Source organism: Diceros bicornis, chromosome 28 (genome assembly GCF_020826845.1).
Source record: "Diceros bicornis minor isolate mBicDic1 chromosome 28, mDicBic1.mat.cur, whole genome shotgun sequence".
NCBI lineage: Eukaryota > Metazoa > Chordata > Mammalia > Perissodactyla > Rhinocerotidae > Diceros > Diceros bicornis.
The window spans coordinates 39,969,185-39,989,518 of record NC_080767.1 but is presented as its reverse complement, the minus strand read 5'-3'; the positions used below and the strand labels follow the sequence as shown (position 1 = coordinate 39,989,518).

The 20,334-nt window shown below is 40.3% G+C and overlaps 1 protein-coding gene across 7 annotated transcripts in view; it reads left to right on the top strand.

The window, feature by feature from the left end:
- Positions 1-20,334, top strand: part of TSC1 (TSC complex subunit 1) — a 57,400-nt gene that overhangs the window by 17,835 nt on the left and 19,231 nt on the right. For 3 of the 7 annotated variants that reach the window (XM_058524373.1, XM_058524371.1, XM_058524370.1), the window contains exons 4-16: positions 550-653; positions 1,722-1,874; positions 3,914-4,058; positions 5,469-5,623; positions 6,021-6,094; positions 13,645-13,820; positions 14,522-14,652; positions 15,270-15,381; positions 15,893-16,011; positions 17,717-17,786; positions 18,246-18,350; positions 18,638-19,196; positions 20,291-20,334. In XM_058524373.1, coding sequence (XP_058380356.1) covers positions 550-653; positions 1,722-1,874; positions 3,914-4,058; positions 5,469-5,623; positions 6,021-6,094; positions 13,645-13,820; positions 14,522-14,652; positions 15,270-15,381; positions 15,893-16,011; positions 17,717-17,786; positions 18,246-18,350; positions 18,638-19,196; positions 20,291-20,334 — 1,947 coding nt within the window. Of the gene's footprint in view, positions 1-549; positions 654-1,721; positions 1,875-2,576; positions 2,646-3,913; positions 4,059-5,468; positions 5,624-6,020; positions 6,095-13,644; positions 13,821-14,521; positions 14,653-15,269; positions 15,382-15,892; positions 16,012-17,716; positions 17,787-18,245; positions 18,351-18,637; positions 19,197-20,290 lie in introns of those variants that run through there. The other 4 variants (XM_058524374.1, XM_058524372.1, XM_058524376.1 and 1 more) reach the window with 3 other exon arrangements.

The following is a 20,334-nucleotide window of genomic DNA, read 5'->3' as shown; positions in this document are numbered from 1 at the left end:
CAGGATGTAGATGCTGACATGGGAAGCTGTCTACAACGGCCTTGTTAAATGGAAAAAAACACATACAGATATATGAACATGGGAGCTGTGTGTGTGTGTGTGAGTGTGTGTGAGAGAGAGAGAGAGAGAGAGACTGTACAACTGTACAAGTAGGAAAAGGTTTGAAAGGACATGTACCAAACTCAAGGGTGTTTACCTCTGAAGAGTGGGTTGGAGGCAGGTGATGAGAAGGACCTCCACTCTTATTTTATGTACTTTCATATAATCTGAATTGTTAGCAATAGACATGGATCAATTTTTGTAATTAAAAAAGCAATAAAAAAGAAATAGCATTTCATGTGCTTTTATGGACATTTAGGCAAATAAACTTGGAATTATCCTCTTGTTAAAGCTAAATTAATTTAAGGAGGCAGAAATACCTAGGTGCTTCATATAACTTTGGGTAGATATAAAGACATATTTTTTGGATTTTGTGACAGGCAACTATCTGAGGTACATTTAGAATGTTAAAGGAAATAACTCTTATCAACTGCCCTTTTCTTTATTTAGACCGTGGTCCAATGCTTGTAAACACCTTGGTGGATTATTACCTAGACACCAATTCTCAGCCGGTGTTGCACATCCTGACTACCTTGCAAGAGCCCCATGATAAGGTAACTGCCAGAATGTAATAGTAGAGCATTTAATACTCTCCGAGTAGTGTGACAGCTTCTATGCAGACCCACTGCGCAGCCTGTCCAGAGCTCACTCCTTGGACTTCTGTATGCAACAGATGACATTGCTCACAGATTATAACTTCTTATAAAAATAATCTACAGGACCTGTGTTTCCTGAAAAGTTTATGACATAAAACATATTTCAGAGGCTTTTTACTGTCTTTTTGTTTAAAGATATCCTGTCGTCCCAATACTATAATTGTACAGTGACATTTTGATCCATAAGGTACTCCTCTTTAAACCCCTGCTTTGAATAGGATTTTTAGACTTTTAGTCAATATGCGAAAATCTGTAAGTGCAGGTAATTAATGGGGCTAATTGATGAGTCAGGCCCTTGGAGGGCTCCTTTGTGTTTGGTTTTTGCTTTTATTTTTGTTGGTGGCAAATAGCCAACAAAGCATTGTGATGGCAGGCTTTGGAAAGTCTTGAGTTTGTAATGCTAGTGAATTCACTAGGATTTGAAGGCCTTGCCATTTTGTGCCTTTTCCAGTACATCTTGTTTTTTTTTTTCCCACACTGGGCTGAATTTTAACTTCTATCCAATTTATATTTGGGGCCAAACCATGTAGGCTGGGCTCCTGTAGCAATAATAGCTGCTTCCAGCAGGATCCCCTCACAGCTTCCACAACCAACCACAGGCTTGGGACCAGTGGTTATTGTAAGAAGTGGCTGTTTGTACCTCAGAAAGAGGGCCTGCGCAGGAGTCCCCTCCCCTTGCAGACCTGTATCATGGGGATCCTTTTTTAGGAATTGCAAACTGGCTGCCCTCTCTCAGGCCAAATGCAGCAGTGTTTTGTTTGCTAACATGGTTTTGAAAAATCCTGAATTTGATCTCTTTACCTGCTTGACCTTAGCTTTACATCAAAGGGAAGACTTGGGGGACTGGAGTACATCATTGCTGCCTTTATTTGCATTAGCTTCATACATTCGTATGAGGATTTCCCTTGATTTCCACCCCCACTAGCTTTATTGAGATATATTTCGCTTGTTCTTTTACATTTTTAGCACCTCTTGGACAAAATGAATGAATACGTGGGCAAAGCCGCCTCTCGGTTATCCACCCTCTCGTTACTGGGGCACGTCATAAGACTGCAGCCATCTTGGAAGCATAAGCTCTCTCAAGCACCTCTTTTGCCTTCTTTACTAAAATGTCTCAAGGTACGATGTTTGTAAGGGTTTGAACAAAATGGCTTTATGAATAGAATTTCTGAAATTTTGAGTAAATTAAAGCAAGCTAGATGTTAACCTTGAGTGTTTAAAAACATCTAGGCATTTGGTTTTTCTCAAGTGTAATCTAGTCCAGAGTTGGTACTTAGTAAGTTCTTAGTGCATCAGTATGACTGTCAGATACCTTTCGTCTGAGTAAATATGGTAGCATTTCAGTCAGATTGGTCCAACATCACGTTCTTCCAACCCTCTTTGATTTCATCATCATCTTGCCTTCCCTCAATTAAAAACATGCTGCTTTCTCTTTGGGGAACCCCCATTTCTCAATCCTCTTTTAGCTAATAGAAAAATGGCTGAGAGGCTCTTTTAACCATTTAGGAGCGTGTTCTGGTTGCATCTGTAATTAAGGTTTTGTTGATATAAGGCTTGCTGAGTTGCATTCTACTTTTTTGCACTAAATTTAGTGCATTTTTCTACACAGGGAGTCAAAACCTAAATAGAATTTTATGGTTTTAGTTTTGATAGTAGCTTGCTGAAATACTCAGGGCCATTTGCTTAATCTCTTTTAGTTCCTGGACTTGTTTTCTATCTATAAAATAAGAAAATGTGGTTATTAGTAACTGCCTGTACCTCGTAGAGACATGACAGTATCCAGTAGTATTTCTTCCAGGATGGCAGTACCTTTGGATTCATCTAATACAGCACCATGCAAATTGATTTTTGTCTCTGCCGGCAAGGGTAACCGTTTTATTCTCTCTGGAGGTGGGTCCCAAGGAGTCACATTGGTAGGCTGTCATAAAAATGAGCATTTTATTAAGTTAAGAAAAAAGTTTATTAAGTTAAGAAAAAAACAGGAACAATTTTAACAATTTAATTTTTTTTAAGTGAATGAATTGATGAGAATGTAGTCCAATTTTGAGGCACACCGTTTAGTTCAGATTGCAAAACACTTATCTTTTCCAAAAGGGATAAGCCTTAAAAATTACTCATGGACTATTAATTACCCAAGCCTTCAGTTAGAATGTTATGATAAACAAAATTAGGGTTAGTCTTTTTTACTAGAACTCATTGTATATATTCTCATTATATATTCTTGATTCTCCTACCCATATTTTATGTTCTTCTTACTAGAAATCTGCCGTAACAAAAGGCTTGGTGCTTGATGTAAAAACTAAATATTTTTAAAACTTTATTTCTGGACTCATAGATTCCATTTTTAATAGAAATAATGAATATCTTAGCCTGCGTGGTAGTCTTTTGATTAATATCTTGTTTCTTAAATCTGATTTCCAGTTACTTGGCAAACATTCATGATTTAATTATGGGTCAGGTGAGCTGCTGTAGCTAGTCTGAGTTGATTCCTTATCTGTGGGGTATTAAGTATCTTCAATTAACCTAAAGTTATATGACTTGATATTTAAACTGTAGACACGGTCAGAGGTCACTATATCTTCTTTTATTTGCTGATCTCTAAATAGTGCTATGAAGGTGAGCCATTAAGTAGACTTGTTAGTGCTATACTAATTGTTTCTTAAATTATACTTCTTTGGTAGTCCTTAAAAAAACAGTGAATTACTTGTCAATTACTTGTGGGTTTTTTTTAATTGATTAACAAAAACTAAATATTTTAGGATTTGGTTGAATGAATGAAAACAACAGCATTCCTTTGTTCTGTTAAGAAGTGGCTTCTGGTACTTGCCTCCAAGTGCAGTACATGGGACATCCTTAGGCTTTAGGACTTGGGAGTCCCCAAGCCAGGCTGAAGCTCCTCTCCTGGATGGGTTTGTCCAGGTGCATCAGAAGTGGTCCTTGCAGACTCATTCACAGTTAAGCTGGTCCTCAGTAGTTTTTCTGTTGAGTCTGTTTCAGTATTGTCCCCCCAAAACCCTTAGGGATAAAGAAATGAGTCTGTGGATGAGCCTCTAATTTGCGATCCCCTCGGTATTTAGAATCACTTCTTGTGCTGATAGTGCCGATCCTAATGCTGCACCTGACAGGTGTTTCTTCTTGCTCTGTCTTTCCTTCTGCAGATGGACACCGATGTCGTCGTCCTCACAACAGGCGTCTTAGTGTTGATAACCATGCTACCCATGATTCCACAGTCTGGGAAACAGCACCTTCATGATTTCTTTGATATTTTTGGCCGTCTTTCGTCATGGTGTCTGAAGAAACCAGGTAAAGATCTCTTTATATGCCTGTCATACCCTACCGGGTGAATGCTTTCATTATTGATTAACAGGTCATGAGTTGTAAGGAAAGGACATGTAGAATTTTATAGCTAAAATGGGTGCTTGTCACTAGCCGGAGGAGGAAATACCTTGGGTGCGTCCACTGTAGGCACAAATAAGAAGCATGACTGTTGAGATACCTTCCTTATTCTGTTGACTTAAAAGGATTAGTTGTCAGAGAAACTGAGTGGTAGGATGTAAAACTTCCTGATTTTCAGTAAACTAAAAAACAACTTCAATCTATGTCATAGCAGTATAGCACTAAGCTTGTGGAACATTTTTGTCTTACTCTGCTGGTCTGTTGTCACAGAACACCAACTTTTAGTTCTGAGAACCTGTTTATTGTATATGTAGAAGGAGGAGGGAAAATGCAGTATGTCCTAATTAGTGTTCTAGTTTTGAACGCAGTGGGATTTTTTTTCCATATCTGCAGGTAGCACAGCTCTATCAAAATGATTCAGAAGCTATAAGCCTGTGAGATTTGGAATCTTTTGGTAATCCCAGCATGAGATGTTTGTGTGGAAAGGATGGAATGTGTAAGCCCTGTGAAACTGAATACTGTGGCTTCCTGTACAGGATTAAGTAACAAGCATAAGGCCCATAGGATGCCAGCTTATTTAGTACATTCTTCTTAGAGAGAAAGGAATGGTCTGTCCATTATTATAGAGGAGCTTTATGTATACTGTGGACTTGGGGGTTTCCATAGGGTCTAGATAAGGCTAGATTAACGAAGTTTTCCATTTCTCCTACTCTTTTAGCTCATTAAGCTAATTTTAGGATAATAGTTTTTTTCACTCTGTAGTTACAAATCTGCATAGCTAAGACTACATTACTGATTTTAAAAGGTTCTCACACATTTGTCCCACAAATATTTGATCGCCTGTTATGTACCAAGCACAGTATGAGGCACTAAGGGTACAGAGGTGAGTAAGACAGTGCTGTTCTCAAGAAATGCCTTGTGGCTAGGGCAATATGAAACATGATTACAAATTTTAGGGAGAGTGACTATCGTTATAAAGATAGTTTAGTATCATGAGATTGTCTGGGGTCCTTTTTAAGGGATGGCTGGAGAGGAGGGCAGAGATCAGATCAGAAGAGCCTTTGTGGGTCACTCTAAGTAGCTTGGCGTTTATCTAAAGGCCATAGGGAGCCATTGATGGATTTTAAATAGGAGTGTCTGGTGTGTTCATATTTGGGTTTTAGAAAACCACAGTCACGTACTTACTATCTTTGGAGCGGCAAGGTGGGAGCATACGTAAACAACAAGTCATGCTGGCAGCCACGTATTCATGTCTGTTTTGCACACATCAATCTTGTTTCCAGCTAAGAGTCACCTCTCAACTGTTTCCTTTTTTAGGCCACGTGACAGAAATCTATCTTGTCCATCTCCATGCCAGTGTTTATGCTCTCTTTCATCGCCTTTATGGAATGTACCCTTGCAACTTTGTCTCCTTTCTACGTTCTCACTACAGTATGAAGGAAAACTTGGAGACTTTTGAGGAAGTGGTCAAGGTAAATGAAAACTGCTCATTTATCTGATACTTAGCATACTGTGTAGACAGGCTGCACATATAACTTTTGTATTAAATGGTAGATAGGGAAATTTTGAAAAGAAATTCAGCCGTTCCCTTGATCTGCCGCACTCCCCTTCCCCACAGCCCTACGAAATCACTGATCTACTTTGTGCCTTTATAGACTTGCCTGTCCTGGGCATTGCATATAAATGGAGTCACAGAATATGTGGTCTTTTATGACTGGCTTCTTTCACTTAACACAATGTTTCAAGGTTCACCCATGTTGTAGCATGTATCAGTACTTAATTCCTTTTTATTGTCAAATAAATATTCCATTGTGTGGAGATACCACAGAAATTAAGCCTTTTATAATTTGTCAACCCAAACTCTTCTAGCCAATGATGGAGCATGTGCGAATTCATCCGGAATTAGTGACTGGATCCAAGGACCATGAACTGGACCCTCGAAGGTATAGAAACTAAATTAGTGACACAGAATTTTATAGAGTCTCTTGAGAGATTGAAAATGTGGTCTAGGAGATGTCCCTATTGAGGTCTTATTTGGGAATACAGGTTCTACTTATAGAATCGTTCCATTTTGAAGGACTTGTACAGCGAATACTTTATATGAGTCTGTGTTTCTCACAGAGAATTAATAACTCATTTAGCAGAGTGGAGGAAGTTACAGTGCAGATGCATGCCTCACAGAACCCCAGAAAGGCTTACAGCTAAGTGGTACCAGTGATTATGCGAGGCAGGAGGTGAAGCTTGTGGTTGAAAACAAGCGGGTTATGGAAAGTCTGGGTATCAAGTGGTTGGACTCCCTAGACCCTGCACAGCCAGGCAACTACCATTATCCTTGGGCCTTGCAGAAGTTCCCAGGTTTATTCTCTGGAGAAACTAAACCTGCGAGCCCCAGATTTGAGGATACCAAGCAGGGCAGAGAGTGGAGCTGAGTCGAGACTGAAAAGCAGGGAATGAAATGAAATTCTACGCACTACTTTTCCCTGGCCAGCAGCCTGGCTTGTGCCCCCCAGGCAGGGGATTGAAGCCTTTTTGAGGAGACCAGTCCACAGATATTGACATTTGGGAATCTCCCACTGAAAAAGCTGGCTTACTGCCTGACCCCCTACAGTGAATCTTACCTCTCTGCAGACCCTCCCTCTGCCATGCAGAGCCTCAGTCAGCTTAGAGCAACTTACTGTGAAGTATATGTAGTGAAGTATAGAAAGTGTGTATGTAAAGTATAATAATAATACATGAATACCTGTGTATGTAGCCCCCATCCAGCTTACAAAATGGAACATTACCCTCCCCACTTGCAGCCATCTTTTCTCCCTGTTCCCTGTCCCACCTCAGAGACAACTATTTTTCTTGCTTTTATGTTAATCATTCTCTTGCTTTTCTTTATAATTTTACCACATGTATTGTTTTGTTTTAGAAAGCTAATTAGGAAGCAAAGCCTGGCTAAGGAAAGGGTAGTCTCATCACTATTAGATGAAGGTTCCTAGCAAATGAGAGGAAGAACCGAGTGTCTGAGTCTTGGTCTGCTTCCCCTTCCTTGAGAGTTTACAGGAGCCCCTTCTGGGGAAGTCAGTGGGCAAGGACATGAATGAGTCCTGAGAAACATAAGGGTTACCCTAGTCAGAGCATCTGGCAAGGCCTGTAGTGAGAGCCAGGTACTGGATGTGCTGCCGAAATATGGCAGAGAGAGGAGACTGCTCTCTTTGCTGCTTCTAAGCTCACTGTGGCCTGCTTCCAGGAACAGGTCAGAGCAGAATCCTTCTGTGGGATGAAATGAATGTCCTCAGCTGATCCAGACAGAGAAGGGAGAGTTGGAGCTTAATCAGTGCATATCAAGACAGACTAAGTACCAACAAGTCATCTAGGCCAGGGTTGCCTAGACACTCTGTTCCTCAGGTAAAAAGATGGTATAGTGGCAGTGGGAACCTTAGTGATGGCCTGCAACACGCCTGTCTCTTGGCATGTCTATTCTGATCTGAACAAGTGCCTTTTGTGCCTTGTACACAGCTGTTTGTCATCTTATTCTCCAGGACTTCCCTTTCCCTGTCTTCTGTGCAGGATCTTCCATTTCCTCTATCTCACGTCTTCTGTCTTGGTTTATTCTGGTTTTCATGGAATACGTCCTCTAGTAGCTTTTAGAGAAAGGAAGCAGTTATTTGGCGGGGCATAGACTTCTAGGTTGGGAGTCATTCTCATTCAGTAACTTGAAGGCATTATTCCATTGCCACCTTGCTTCCATTGTTGCTGTTGAAATCCAAAGACATCCTGATTTCTGATCATCTGTATTTGCTGTATTTTTCTCTGTGGGATCCTGTAGAGTCTTCTCTTTGTTCTCATAATATTCTGAAATTTCCCAGTGATGGTCCCTTGTTATGAATCTCTTCTCATTGTTCAGTCTGGAAACTCTTATCTTTATTTTTTTATTTTTTGCTGAGGAAGATTAGCCCCGAGCTAACATCTGTGCCAGTTCTCCTCTGTTTTGTGTATGGGATGCTGCCACAGCGTAGCTTGATGAGTGGTGTGTAGGTCCATGCCCGGGATCCAAACCTGTGAACCCTGGGCCACTGACGCAGAGTGTGTGAACTTAACCACTATACCACCAGGCTGGCCTGCTCTTATCTTTAAATTCTAGAAAATTTCCTTTAATTATTTTGTGCTTGATTTCCTTTCCTCCACTGTCTCTGTCTTTCTGGAACTCCTAGTATTCAGATTGGGACCCCTAGAGTGTTCTCTGCTTCTCTGTGTTTTCTCTCTGCTCTTTATTCTACTTCCTGAAGATTAGTTTATCTTTAGCTTTTGATCCTATCAGATTTTCATTTCTACCACCGTATTTTTAATATCTAAGAGCTCTTTTTAGGTCTCTGAATGCTCCGTCTTTATAGTTGCCTGTTTTTGTTTTGTGGATGCAATCTCATGTCTTTGAGAATGTTGATAGTTGTTTGATTTTTTTTTTTAGGTTTTCTCTTCTGCACGTAATCTATTTCTTCTAAGCTGCTTTTTTGTTGTTGTTCTTTTTAAATTTATGAGGCTTTCTGCAAAGATATGGTCATTTGTTTGTGTTTGAGTGAGGAGACTAAAAAGCTCTGGTCACGGGGTGGAACTTACTGACTTGGAGCTTCCTTGTATGTGGATCTGAGCATCTATTGGAGATACTGATGTTAGTATTGTTTTCCTCTTGCTGGTCAAATTTTTTTAGAAAAGGGTCTTCTAATCTCTAGCCTGGGGAGGGTCTGGCTGCTGCTGGGGGAAGAGGCTGGTGGGGGGAGGGGTTAGTGGTCTTGGCATTGCGGATGTACCTGCTCACTTAATCCCTTTGAATGATAATCAAGCCCTCAACTATTTCTGGAGTAGCTCAGTCTAGAAACTCTCTATTTTACTCTCTCCAGAGAATAGTCCAGATTTCTGATGAGAAAAGGGCTGCTACCTGGGAGCATAGAGTCGAGGAGGGGATCTTGGGACTCTAAGTGCTCCTCAAATAGTCTTTACCCTATCTTCCTGATTTTAGCTGCCCTCACCAACTATCACTCATCTCTAGTTGTACTTGATGCTATAAATTCTTTAGCTTTTTAAGGATTCTGCAGTATAAATCGGATTGACTTTTAGCTTTGAAACGTTGGCAGCTTAGGATTCTGCTTTCTTAGATTTGCTAAGTCAGTTAGCATTTGCCTGTCTGCTTTCCAGTTTGAAAAACTTAGGGTGCTATTCTCCCTCCTCCCGTTCTTCTTCTTGTAGGTTTATATTTAAAAATGAACAAACAGGGGCTGGCCTGGTGGCTTAGCCGTTAAGTGCGCGCGCTCCACTACTGGCGGCCCGGGTTCGGATCCCAGGCGCGCACCGACGCACCACCTCTCCGGCCGTGCTGAGGCCACGTTTCCACGTACAGCAACTAGAGGGATGTGCAACTATGACATATAACTATCCACTGGGGCTTTGGGGAAGGGAAAAAAGGAGGAGGATTGGCAATAGATGTTAGCTCAGAGCCGGTCTTCCTCAACAAAAAGAGGAGGATTAGCACAGATGTTAGCTGAGGGCTGATCTCCCTCACAAAAAAAAAAAAAAATGAACAAACAAATTCTTAAGACTCAGTGGGGTTTTGGGAGGCTGTACAATTGGATGTGTATATTCAATCTCCTGTATTAACTTGGAAGCCTCCTAGGTCAACTTATAAAGCCTCATTCACCTTGGGTACACAGGGATCACCTAGATTTTGAAGAAAACTAACGCAAACAAAGGTAGAGAGGACAAAGAGCTTAGAAAGAAACAATGACAATACAGAGAGCAGAAGAAAATGTCTACAATAGCGAAAGAGATGAGGCATTTGTGCATATATAAGGTCAGGATGCCACAGAAGAGAACATTAAGAGACTAAAGAAAGACCTCTCGAAAATTAAAAATGATAGCCAAAATAAACATTTCGGTAGAAGAATTGGAAGGTAAAATTGGGAATATCTCAGAAAGCAGAATCAAAGCATAGAGATGAGTAATATGAGAAGAAAGATAAGAAATTTAAATCACTTGAGGAAGTCCAACATTTTAATAAAAAAGAGTTTTAAAAAGAGAGGAGAGGGGCTGCCCTGGTGGTGTAGTGGTTAAGTTCATGTGCTCTGCTTCGGCAGCCCGGGGTTCGCGGGTTCGGATCCGGTGGTGGACCTACGCATCACTTATCAAGCCATACTGTGGCAGGCATCCCGCATGTAAAGTAGAGGAAGATGGGCACAGATGTTAGCCCAGGGCCAATCTTCTTCAGCAAAAAGAGGAGTATTGGCAGCAGATATTAGCTCAGGGCTCATCTTCCTCACCCAAAAGAAAAAAAAAACAGAGGAGAAAACTTTGGTGAGGGAAGAAATTGTGAAAGAAATAATACAAGAAAACTTCTCATACAAATACAAAAAGTAGAAGAAAATATAATAATATAAAAATTGAAGGACATGAGTTTCCACATTGAAGGGGCTTACCCAGTGCCCAGCTTAATCAATAAAAAAGAACGCTACCAAGTCTCCATGTGAATTTTCAAAACACCAGGGATAAGCCTTTCAGAGAGAAAAATAAGATCATAAATCAGAATGGTTTTAGCTTCTGAAACACCTTCAAAATTGAGAGAGAAAAGTTTTCAACTTAGAATTCTGTACCCAACTCAATGTCCTATCAAGTACGAGACATTTTTAAATAAGCAAGGACTCAAATTTAACCTGCCGTATACCCTTCCTCAGCTAACTACTGCAGCATGTGTTCCACCAAAACTAGAGTAAAATGAAGGAAAACACAGAGTCCAGGAAACAGGGCACCTGACTTAGGATCATGGTCAAGGGAAGTCTCAGGATAACACTGTACAGCAGTGCTAAGAACAACCAGTCCAGCCTGACATGGGAGAGAGAGGGCTCCAGAAGGGAGCTCTTTAGGGAGGGGGGGAATAATCCTAGTAGACTATTTGCATATCATTATGTAAAAATTATATTAGGTATTGATTCAGAGCTGTTAGAGTAAGTTTAGGAAGAATTAGTAATAGATACATAGAAGACGGAGGAAAAGAAACAGAAAAATTCAAACTGCAGGACAAACTAAATCGAACAAAAAAAATACTATCATAGTATATATACTCTTTTGCTCAGCCGTGACTCATACTTACATAGTCATAATTATTATTGAAAACCGAATTTGAAGAAAACACATCAGCAATATACTAATTTTGAGAGCAGTGGGGAGGAGGGAAAAGGATATATGGAAGTGACCTAAATCCTCACGTACCATAAGAGGAAGTTAAGAGATGATGTCTAAAATTCATACATCAAGAAATTTAAAGTAGGACGTATTCTTTAGAAATATGCAGGTAGGGTAACAATTCAGCTAATGAAATTGGAAGCAGCTGCCAGAGTGGTTGAGGGGAGAGGCATGCGAGTTACCTTGTAATACTTTATTGACTTTTTAAGCTACCGTATTTCATTGAATCTAAGATGCCATAGAGTATAGGATGTACTTATATTTTATGTATGTCTGAGAAAGAAAAAAATGCCAAATAAACTAGCATGTAACTGATTAGACTATACTTCCCAGTTTCAGAGATATTAAAATATGAAAAGTCCCTTTAAGAATCAAGAAAATATTGTAAATGCATATATTACTTTGATTAAAATAAAACATTTAAATGTATTCCTACTTTATTATGATTCTTCTTTTCTTCTCTAAAATCAATCTTCCCATGTGTACATATCCGTCCTGACTCGTGCTCTCAGTTAATCACATTCCAGTCATGCTGAGAATATATAAAGAGGAGACTGCCACCTGTAACACAGATGTCACAGGCAGTGAGGGCCTACATAGTGACCGAAGATGCAACGCTGAGATTCAAGGCTTCCTCTTAGGGCTGCTGCCTTATTTTCTCCCCATGCCTTGGGCTCTTTCGTTCTGTATTTAATACCACATTTTCAGCATCTAAGATTTAATGATGAGCATTCTAGGACAATTGTGTAGGATCAGATGTTTTATTAGGGCAAACCCCTGGAGTGCCTTTATTGCTGCTGGGCTGTTTTTCTGTACATTTTGGAACATGAAGATGAGAATCTCTGTTGAATTACTAATTACTTAGAAATATATATGGTGAAACTATGTTGTCTAAAGGAAAGAAAGTTTATCCTTGGGCAGGTAAATGTTGTATTAGTTTTAGGGCTTTGTAGAACATTTGGCAAATACTGAAGAGGTGAAAGAAGAAAAGAAATATGACCCATACCTGCAGTTCTTTTAATTTGAGTGCTTAGTGTGGTCATATCTACCTATTTGTGGGCATACCTCTGAGTAGTTTTGTATCCTTTATTCATTTAAGATTATATCCTGTGGGCCAGCTGGTGGTGTAGTGGTTAAGTTTGCGTGTTCTGCTTCAGCGGCCTGGGGTTCACAGGTTTGGATCTCGGACGTGGACCTACACACTACTCATCATGCCGTGCTGTGGCAGCATCCCACATACAATATAGAGGAAGAGTGGCACAAACGTTAGCTCAGCGACAGTCTTCCTCAAGCAAAAAGAGGAAGATTGGCAACAGATGTCAGCTCAGGACCAATCTTCCTCACCTCCCCAAAAATAAATAAATAAATAAGATTATATTCTGAGCATTTTAGGTCACGTATTAATCTTTGAAAGCATGATTTTTAAATCAACTTTAGTATGGTCTAATTTACATACAATAAAATTCATCAGTTTTGTTAAGTTTTGACAAAAATCACAATCATGATAAAGAACGTTTCATTGCCCAGAAAGGTCCATCATGCCTTTTGTGATCAGTCCTCTTCCTTGCTTCTGGCAAGTGTTGACCTGCTGAAAGCATGCTTCTTCATGGTGGTGTAATAATTTTTCTTCTCTAGAGTGTCTCCCTTTGGTTTGACTTTGGGTCATTCATTTTCTTCTTTGTATTACAGGCTGTGCTGTGCCGAGCATTGTTGTACATCTTGGTGTATGTCTATTTCCATAAACTAAATACTTAGAAGTGGAACTGTGGCTCCTGTAACAGAAATCTTTAGACAATTTTTTAAATTGTAGGCTTTCTCTAGGTTTGAGTCTTTCTGTGCCATATTCTGGTCTAGGGATGGATCAGAATCCCGAGGCTTTGACAGGAGACCTTAAATCAGCCTCAGCTACCTGGCGGTCTCCAGGTCTCCCTGTTCTTTGATTACCTTTGTTTCAAAGGAAATTTTCCCCCTGGTGACTGCTCTGCATAGTTTGTGTTCTATTTTGAGGCTATGCCTAGTCTTTTGTTGATGAAGTTTTTGTTTCAAATTAGTTTCTGATAACTTGACATAACCATTTTAACGGGGAAAGTATAGGTTTGTAAAATGAATGGCTGATTCTTTATATACTAGTACTGTTTAATTTTGGGGCTTTTGTGGTTCTGCCTTGGTCTTTGCTAATCATAGTTCAGTGGCTGGCGTTGAGTTAGCACTCTTAAGTATTTGATTGTTGATTGAATGGATTACAACTTGCATTCTTGCCTTTCATTGCCTTTTACAGGTGGAAGAGATTAGAAACACATGATGTTGTAATAGAATGTGCCAAAATCTCTCTGGACCCTACAGAAGCCTCATATGAAGATGGCTATTCTGTGTCTCACCAAATCTCAGCCCGCTTTCCTCATCGTTCAGCTGATGTCACCGCCAGCCCTTATGTTGACACACAGAATAGCTATGGTAAAAAGTGACTTTGGTACTTATCTGCTTTACAACTTTGTCTCTGGAAAGTGTTGTTTATTTTTGTTGACTTTATTTTCTTTTTCTAGTATAAGACTTAGTTCAGCTCCTAGGAACTGTTTCCTAATTATTTAAAATTTGCATTTGCCTCCATTTTCTCCTGATAAGTCCTCTTTCAAGTTTATTTCAGTCCTATGTCATTGATCTCCTTCCTGCCTGATAGTATGCCAATAGACTTGGGGTTGTGTTTTCAACACTTAAAAGAGAAAATGGATTCAAGTATTTGACTTCTGGGTACCACCTCATAAGGGAATCTTTCTACTTTGCAGACACTTCTAGTGAGGCCCTCTGGGCCTTAGTGTTGACACAGTTTGAATGAGTCTGGACAATTTAGAATTGGTTTCTTATAAAAGTTGGGCTTATCTGTAGGTAGCACCCCCTGAAGTTGTCATCCAGGTTGAGCTCTTTCAAGTTATCCTCAAGCTTAACTAGACATCAGACCTTACTGAACTTTATTTCCGAAGAGTGTTTAAGGACCTTTTAAATATTACTTCGTCTTCAAGGATGTCAGGAGTCCACTCAGATTTTTTAAATATAGAGAACTGAATATTATCAAATGGTCTAGAGGACCATACTTTTTTTTTATCAGAATAATCTCAAACCACACACTAACCCCATGTGTTCTTTCCCTTTCATTTTAGGGAGCGCTACTTCTACCCCTTACTCCATTTCTCGGCTGACATTGTTAAGTACGCCAGGGCAGCTACCTCAGACTCTGAGTTCCCCATCGACACGGCTGTTAACTGAGCCGCCACAAGTATGCTGTCAAATAGTATGGCTGCTTTCTTCTCTGCTTGCTGGTGATACTGACCATTTGGGTCAGGATTTAGCATATGGTTGGGAAAGTCTCACGCTGCTCATTTCAGGAATTAGTTTTAAGAATATGTGATATTAGCAAAGAAAGTTACTGTTGCCACTTGAGTTTCTCTTGGAGTCTAGACTTACAAAATGCAACTTGTCTTTTTTTTTTAATTGAGGTAAAATTGGCATATAACATTGTGTAAGTTTCAGGCGTACAACATTATAGTGTGACATCTGTATATACTAGAAAGTGATCCCCACCAAAAGTCTAGTTACCAGCCATCACCTTAAAATTGACCCCCTTTACCCATTTCGCCCACCCCCCAGCCTCCTTCCCCTCTGGTAACCACCGATCTGTTCTCTATCTATGAGTTTGTTTTGGTTTGTTTGTTTGTTTGTCTTTTTTTATTAGATTCCATAGATGAGTGAAATCATCAAAATGCAATATGTCTCTTGATAAAGCTTTAATAAGATGCCTTTTTCCAGTTGAAAAGGCTAAATTTAAAGTGACCATGGGTCATGGATATAAACCTTGGGGATGATTTGGTATTCATTTCTCATCGCTGACATGCCCTCTTAACTTCCCAGGCTACTCTTTGGAGCCCATCTATGGTTTGTGGTATGACCACTCCCCCAACTTCTCCTGGAAATGTCCCACCTGATCTGTCACACCCTTACAGTAAAGTCTTTAGTACAACTGGTATGTATGTCTTAGGTTGGGTTTGGTTGGTTGGTCTGGGCCTGCCTTTTTTGATAAGGAGCTGTCTCTTAGATCTAACAGTGAGTTTGCGGGCCACTTAGAGTAGTAAGCTTGTTTTTGACACTTAATGCAAACATCTGGGGCTTTCAGAACCTGTAAAGTGAACCTTAAAAAAAAAAAACTGATTTAGGGCCAGCCCCTGTGGCTTAGTGGTTAAGTTTAGCACGCTCCACTTCGGCAGCCCAGGTTCGCTTCCCGGGCGCAGACCTACACCACTCGTCTGTCAGTGACCATGCTGTGGCAGCAGCCCACGTACAAAAAGAGGAAGATTGGCAGCAGATGTTAGCTTAGGGCAAATCTTCCTCAGCAAAAAAACAAAACAAAACAGCTGATCTAGATACCCAGAAAGCTAACTCCAACAGCTTTCTTTCCAGTAATAATTAGGCTGAAAAAAGTTCAGCAGTTTTTCTGTTAGGCTGATTGTGTATATTCTGTCCTTGTCTCTGTGCAGGTGGAAAAGGAACTCCTCTGGGAACCCCAGCAACCTCCCCTCCTCCAGCCCCGCTCTGCCATTCAGATGACTATGTGCACATTTTACTCCCGCAGGCCACAGCCACACCCGCCAAGAAGGTATGCTCGGGCTTGTCTGCTGTCCCCCTGCCCAAGCACAGTGACCCATCTGCAGCCTCATTTCGTTAAGCCTATTATGCCAGACAGACTTTTGACCTAAAACATGATGGGTTTGAATCAGAACAATTGAAAATACACTAACCAGCAGCTCTCAAAGTATGATCTGCTGACCTGTGTGGTCCCAAGACCCTTTTAGGGAACCCACTAGGTCAAAACTACTTTCATAGTAATGTCAGTAAGCTGTTACATGCCCTTTTTACAGTGTTGGCGTTTGCTCTCATGGTATAGAAACAGTGGTGGGTAAAATGGCTGGCCCCTTAGCACAGATCAAGGCAGGCACCAAGCTGTCCTAGTAGGCATCGCAGTCTTCTTTGATGTGTTCTTTCAGTTTAAAAGAGGAAAAAAAAAAAAAAACCGACAACTAAAGATTGTTCTATATAAAGCAGTAAAATCATTAATTTTATTAAATCTTGGCCCTTGAGAAGATGTATTTAATATTTGTGATAAAATAGGAAATATACATAAAGCACTTTTGCTGCACACCAAAGTGTGGTGGTCATCTCAAGTGCTTGTGCAGTTATTTGAGTTGAGAACTGAACCAGCTGGTTGTTTTCGTGGAGCACCAGTTTTATTTGAAAGAACAACTGACTGACAAACTATAGTATTCAGACTTGAGTATTTGGCAGTCAGTTTCTTAAATGACAAACTGAGTCTGTCACTTCAGGATATACAACTGACAGTATTTGTTGCCAATGATAAAATTTAACTTTCAGGGGTAATTAGAATATTAAAAAACTGGTGTCTGCCACCATGAGCTTGCTGGCTTCCCTGAGACTTTTATAATGAGATTGAAAAGTCTTGGGAAACTTGGTTAATAATTTGAGTTTTTGATATTGTCTAATGAAATCTTTCAATGTTTGGAAGATCTGCATAACTTGGTGAGCCAGTATTTTCTAACCGTCCAATGTATGATGTTGTAGAATCATGCATAGGTGAAAGGTGCATTTATAGTACGAGGTAGACCAGTGGATTTTAACATAGTGTGAAAATTTAATTGCTGTAGTTTCAGGTGCCACATTGTAAATAACCTTTAAGAAATTATTCCTTGTCAAGTTTTGGTGTGATATCAAAGATAGTTTCCACAGTTATCTGAAAAGTATGTTAACATACTTTTACTTTTTATAACTACCTATCTGTGCGGCGCAGAATTTTCTTCACATACTTTGGCCAAATTGGTATATTGCAACAGATTGAATGCAGAGGCAGATATGAGAATACAGCTTTCTTCCATTAAACCAGATATTAAAGAGATTGCAAAAATATAAAACCAGCTCCACTCTTCTCACTAAATTTGTTTTATTTTTGTTTGGGGAAATATAGTTATTTTTCATAAAAATATATGTTATTTATGTTTACGTGTAATGAGTTCGTTAATTTTAAGTGAATTAATAAATATTTTTAAAATTTCTGTTTTAATTCAGTAACTATCAATAGATATAACCACATAAACAGAAGTTCTTGGGATTCTCAATCATTTTTAAGAATATAAAGGCATCCTGAGACCAAACAATTTAAGAACCACTGGGCTAAACTGTAAACTTTTCTATAATATGCTAAAATTTTAGACATTTAGGATATTTGTCTTCCATTAGAGAACATGTACACAATTTCTGCCTTGTGAAGTAAATGGTACCTATCTTTTCAGGAAGAGAGAACAGATTCTGCAAGGCCTTGTCTACATAGACAACATCATCTTCCGAATGACAGAGGATTAGGTAAAATCTCTGGGTAACGGTAGACCTTGCTTGTCTCCTCTTGTTAGATTATGTGTGGAAACAAGGAAATTCTGGAACACCACAAAACACTGAAGCCTAGAGAGAGTGAAACATGTAATTAATTGTAAAAACCAGGCTAATAGTAACATCAAAAAAAGCTTTCAAGCTATTGCAGTGAAGTACTTGTGTTTTGAGCTGGTCAAACTGTGGTTTTATCTGTTCTCTGAGACATTAAGAGTGGATAATTTTATTTTCTGTGGGGTTATTTTTTGGTGCCTTTAATTAGATTATTTATAATATCTTAGCCTTCTGTAGTAGCTCCAGGAGAGAGCCATTTCCAGCCTTTTCTGTTCAGCAGGGAGAATCATTATAGACATTCTATTACAGTGTAAGCAGTTTTACAGTTATGGGGATTACCAGCGTATTTCTTTGACTTGAGTTGTCTTTGTTTCTCTTTAGAAGAGCTACCTGGCAGCAAAGGTTCTGTCACTCTAAGTGATCTTCCAGGGTTTTTAGGTGACCTGGCCTCTGAAGAAGATAGTATTGAAAAAGATAAAGAAGAAGGTAATGTGTGTGGGATTCTGGGCTTGTAGGAAATTGCTGAAAGATGATAAAACCCTCATTCTGCCCTAAAACCAGGATTTAGTATCAACATTCACAGGCTTGCTTGGTTTTTCTTCTCTTGGGGAAAGAAGATGAGAGTTTTATTCTGGGTTCTATGCCAGGTAAAGGGAGGCTGTTTTTTATCTGTCCCTCTGGGTGGCACATGGCAGCATGCAACTCCACATTGCCCGGTCTTACCCAGACGGCCTATTTACTGTGGTGTCTTTTATCTCCCTCCCTCCTCTCAGCGGCAATATCTAAAGAACTCTCTGAGATCACGACAGCTGACGCTGAGCTCCTGGTTCCTCGAGGAGGCTTTGACTCTCCCTTCTACCGAGACAGTCTCCCGGGCTGTCCACGCAAGACCCATTCTGCCGCCTCTGGTACTCAGGGCACCAGTGTGAACCCTGAGCCTTTAAATTCCTCCCTGGACAAGCTCGGGCCTGACACACCAAAGCAAGCCTTCACTCCCATAGACCTGCCCTGTGGAGGTGCTGAGGAAGGCCCTGCCGGGAACAGGGGTCGCCAGCCTTCTCTGGAGACCAGTATCCTCACTCCCAGCCCTTGTAAAATTCCACCTCCAAGGGGAGTGGGCTTTGGAAGTGGGCAGCCTCCCCCATACGATCATCTTTTTGAGGTGGCATTGCCAAAGACCGCCCATCATTTCGTCAGCAAGAAGACCGAGGAACTATTAAAGAAAGCAAAAGGCAACGCCGAGGAAGACTCTTGGCCCTCTACCTCCCCAGTGGAAGTGCTGGACAGGCTGATCCAGCAGGGAGCAGACGCGCACAGCAAGGAGCTGAACAAGTAAGGCGCTTGCGCTGTTTCCTTTTGCTCTCAACATTCAATGTTATTACAAAATACAGAAAGCAGAAGGATGGAAACAGGAGTCATTCTTCATGCTCTCTCCAGAGGCAGCTGGTTCTCCTCTGTTTTGCCAGATGTCAGTCCAGGCTGTTGTCTTTTCATATGTATGAATGTGTGTATCCTCTGTATGCACCTTAAACTGGGATAATTCTTAGATAATGTTTCCTTTAAAAATGAATCCTTTATACATGGGCCAGTTTGTACTATGAGGCAGCTCAAATGCTTTCACATTTGCTTTCTGAAAATTTGAGGATGGGGTTATGGTATTCAAATAATAGAGGAATGTTTGTCACAGTGTCTCCTTCTCTAGCTACAGATTTTTTTTTTTTTTTTTTGGTAATGTAGTTCATTAGTTAGAAGATAAAATCATCAGTGTTTCAATGCAAGTTCAGGGTGGCCTGCCACTTCTGCTGCTCCCCACTTGCACACAAGATTTCTTAGAAAGAAACCTGTCTGAGACACTGTTTGCAACCCTTCTTTTGTTACCCTTTTCAAGGGTTATCCAGGGAAGGGATACGGGAATCACTAGTCCAGAGTTTGAATCCTCAGCCGTTTCTGAACAGGTTCTTGAGAATGTTAGTTTTAATTTTTCTTCTATATAATAACTTAAGGTGGAATTTGACAGAGATTGTAATATTGAAGATTCCTCTTTGAATGAGATTTGGTATAATAGGCTCAGGTAAATTACCTACTTTTTCCTTAAACTTGGCTACTCCCTGTGTATTTCAACAGAGAGGGTTGAAAACAGCTATCGATGTGTTTGATCACTCAGTTGCCTTGTAGAGCTGACTGAAAAACGTAGGCTGCAGTGTGAGGTCCACGTTAGGGCCTTTCACTGGAGACTTGGTCATGCTTAATGGGGATGCGTCCCTTCCATCCGCTCTAAGTCCTCTCCTCTAACTCCATGGGGACTTTGAGTTTGCAACTGTCCTATTCCATTGCTCCTTTTGAGCACAAGGAAGTGATCTAACCTTGCTGCAATTAAAAGTCTAGGTATGATCGGTAACTTTGTTACTCAAACACTTTCTTCCTAGGTTGTCTTTACCCAGCAAGTCTGTTGACTGGACCCACTTTGGAG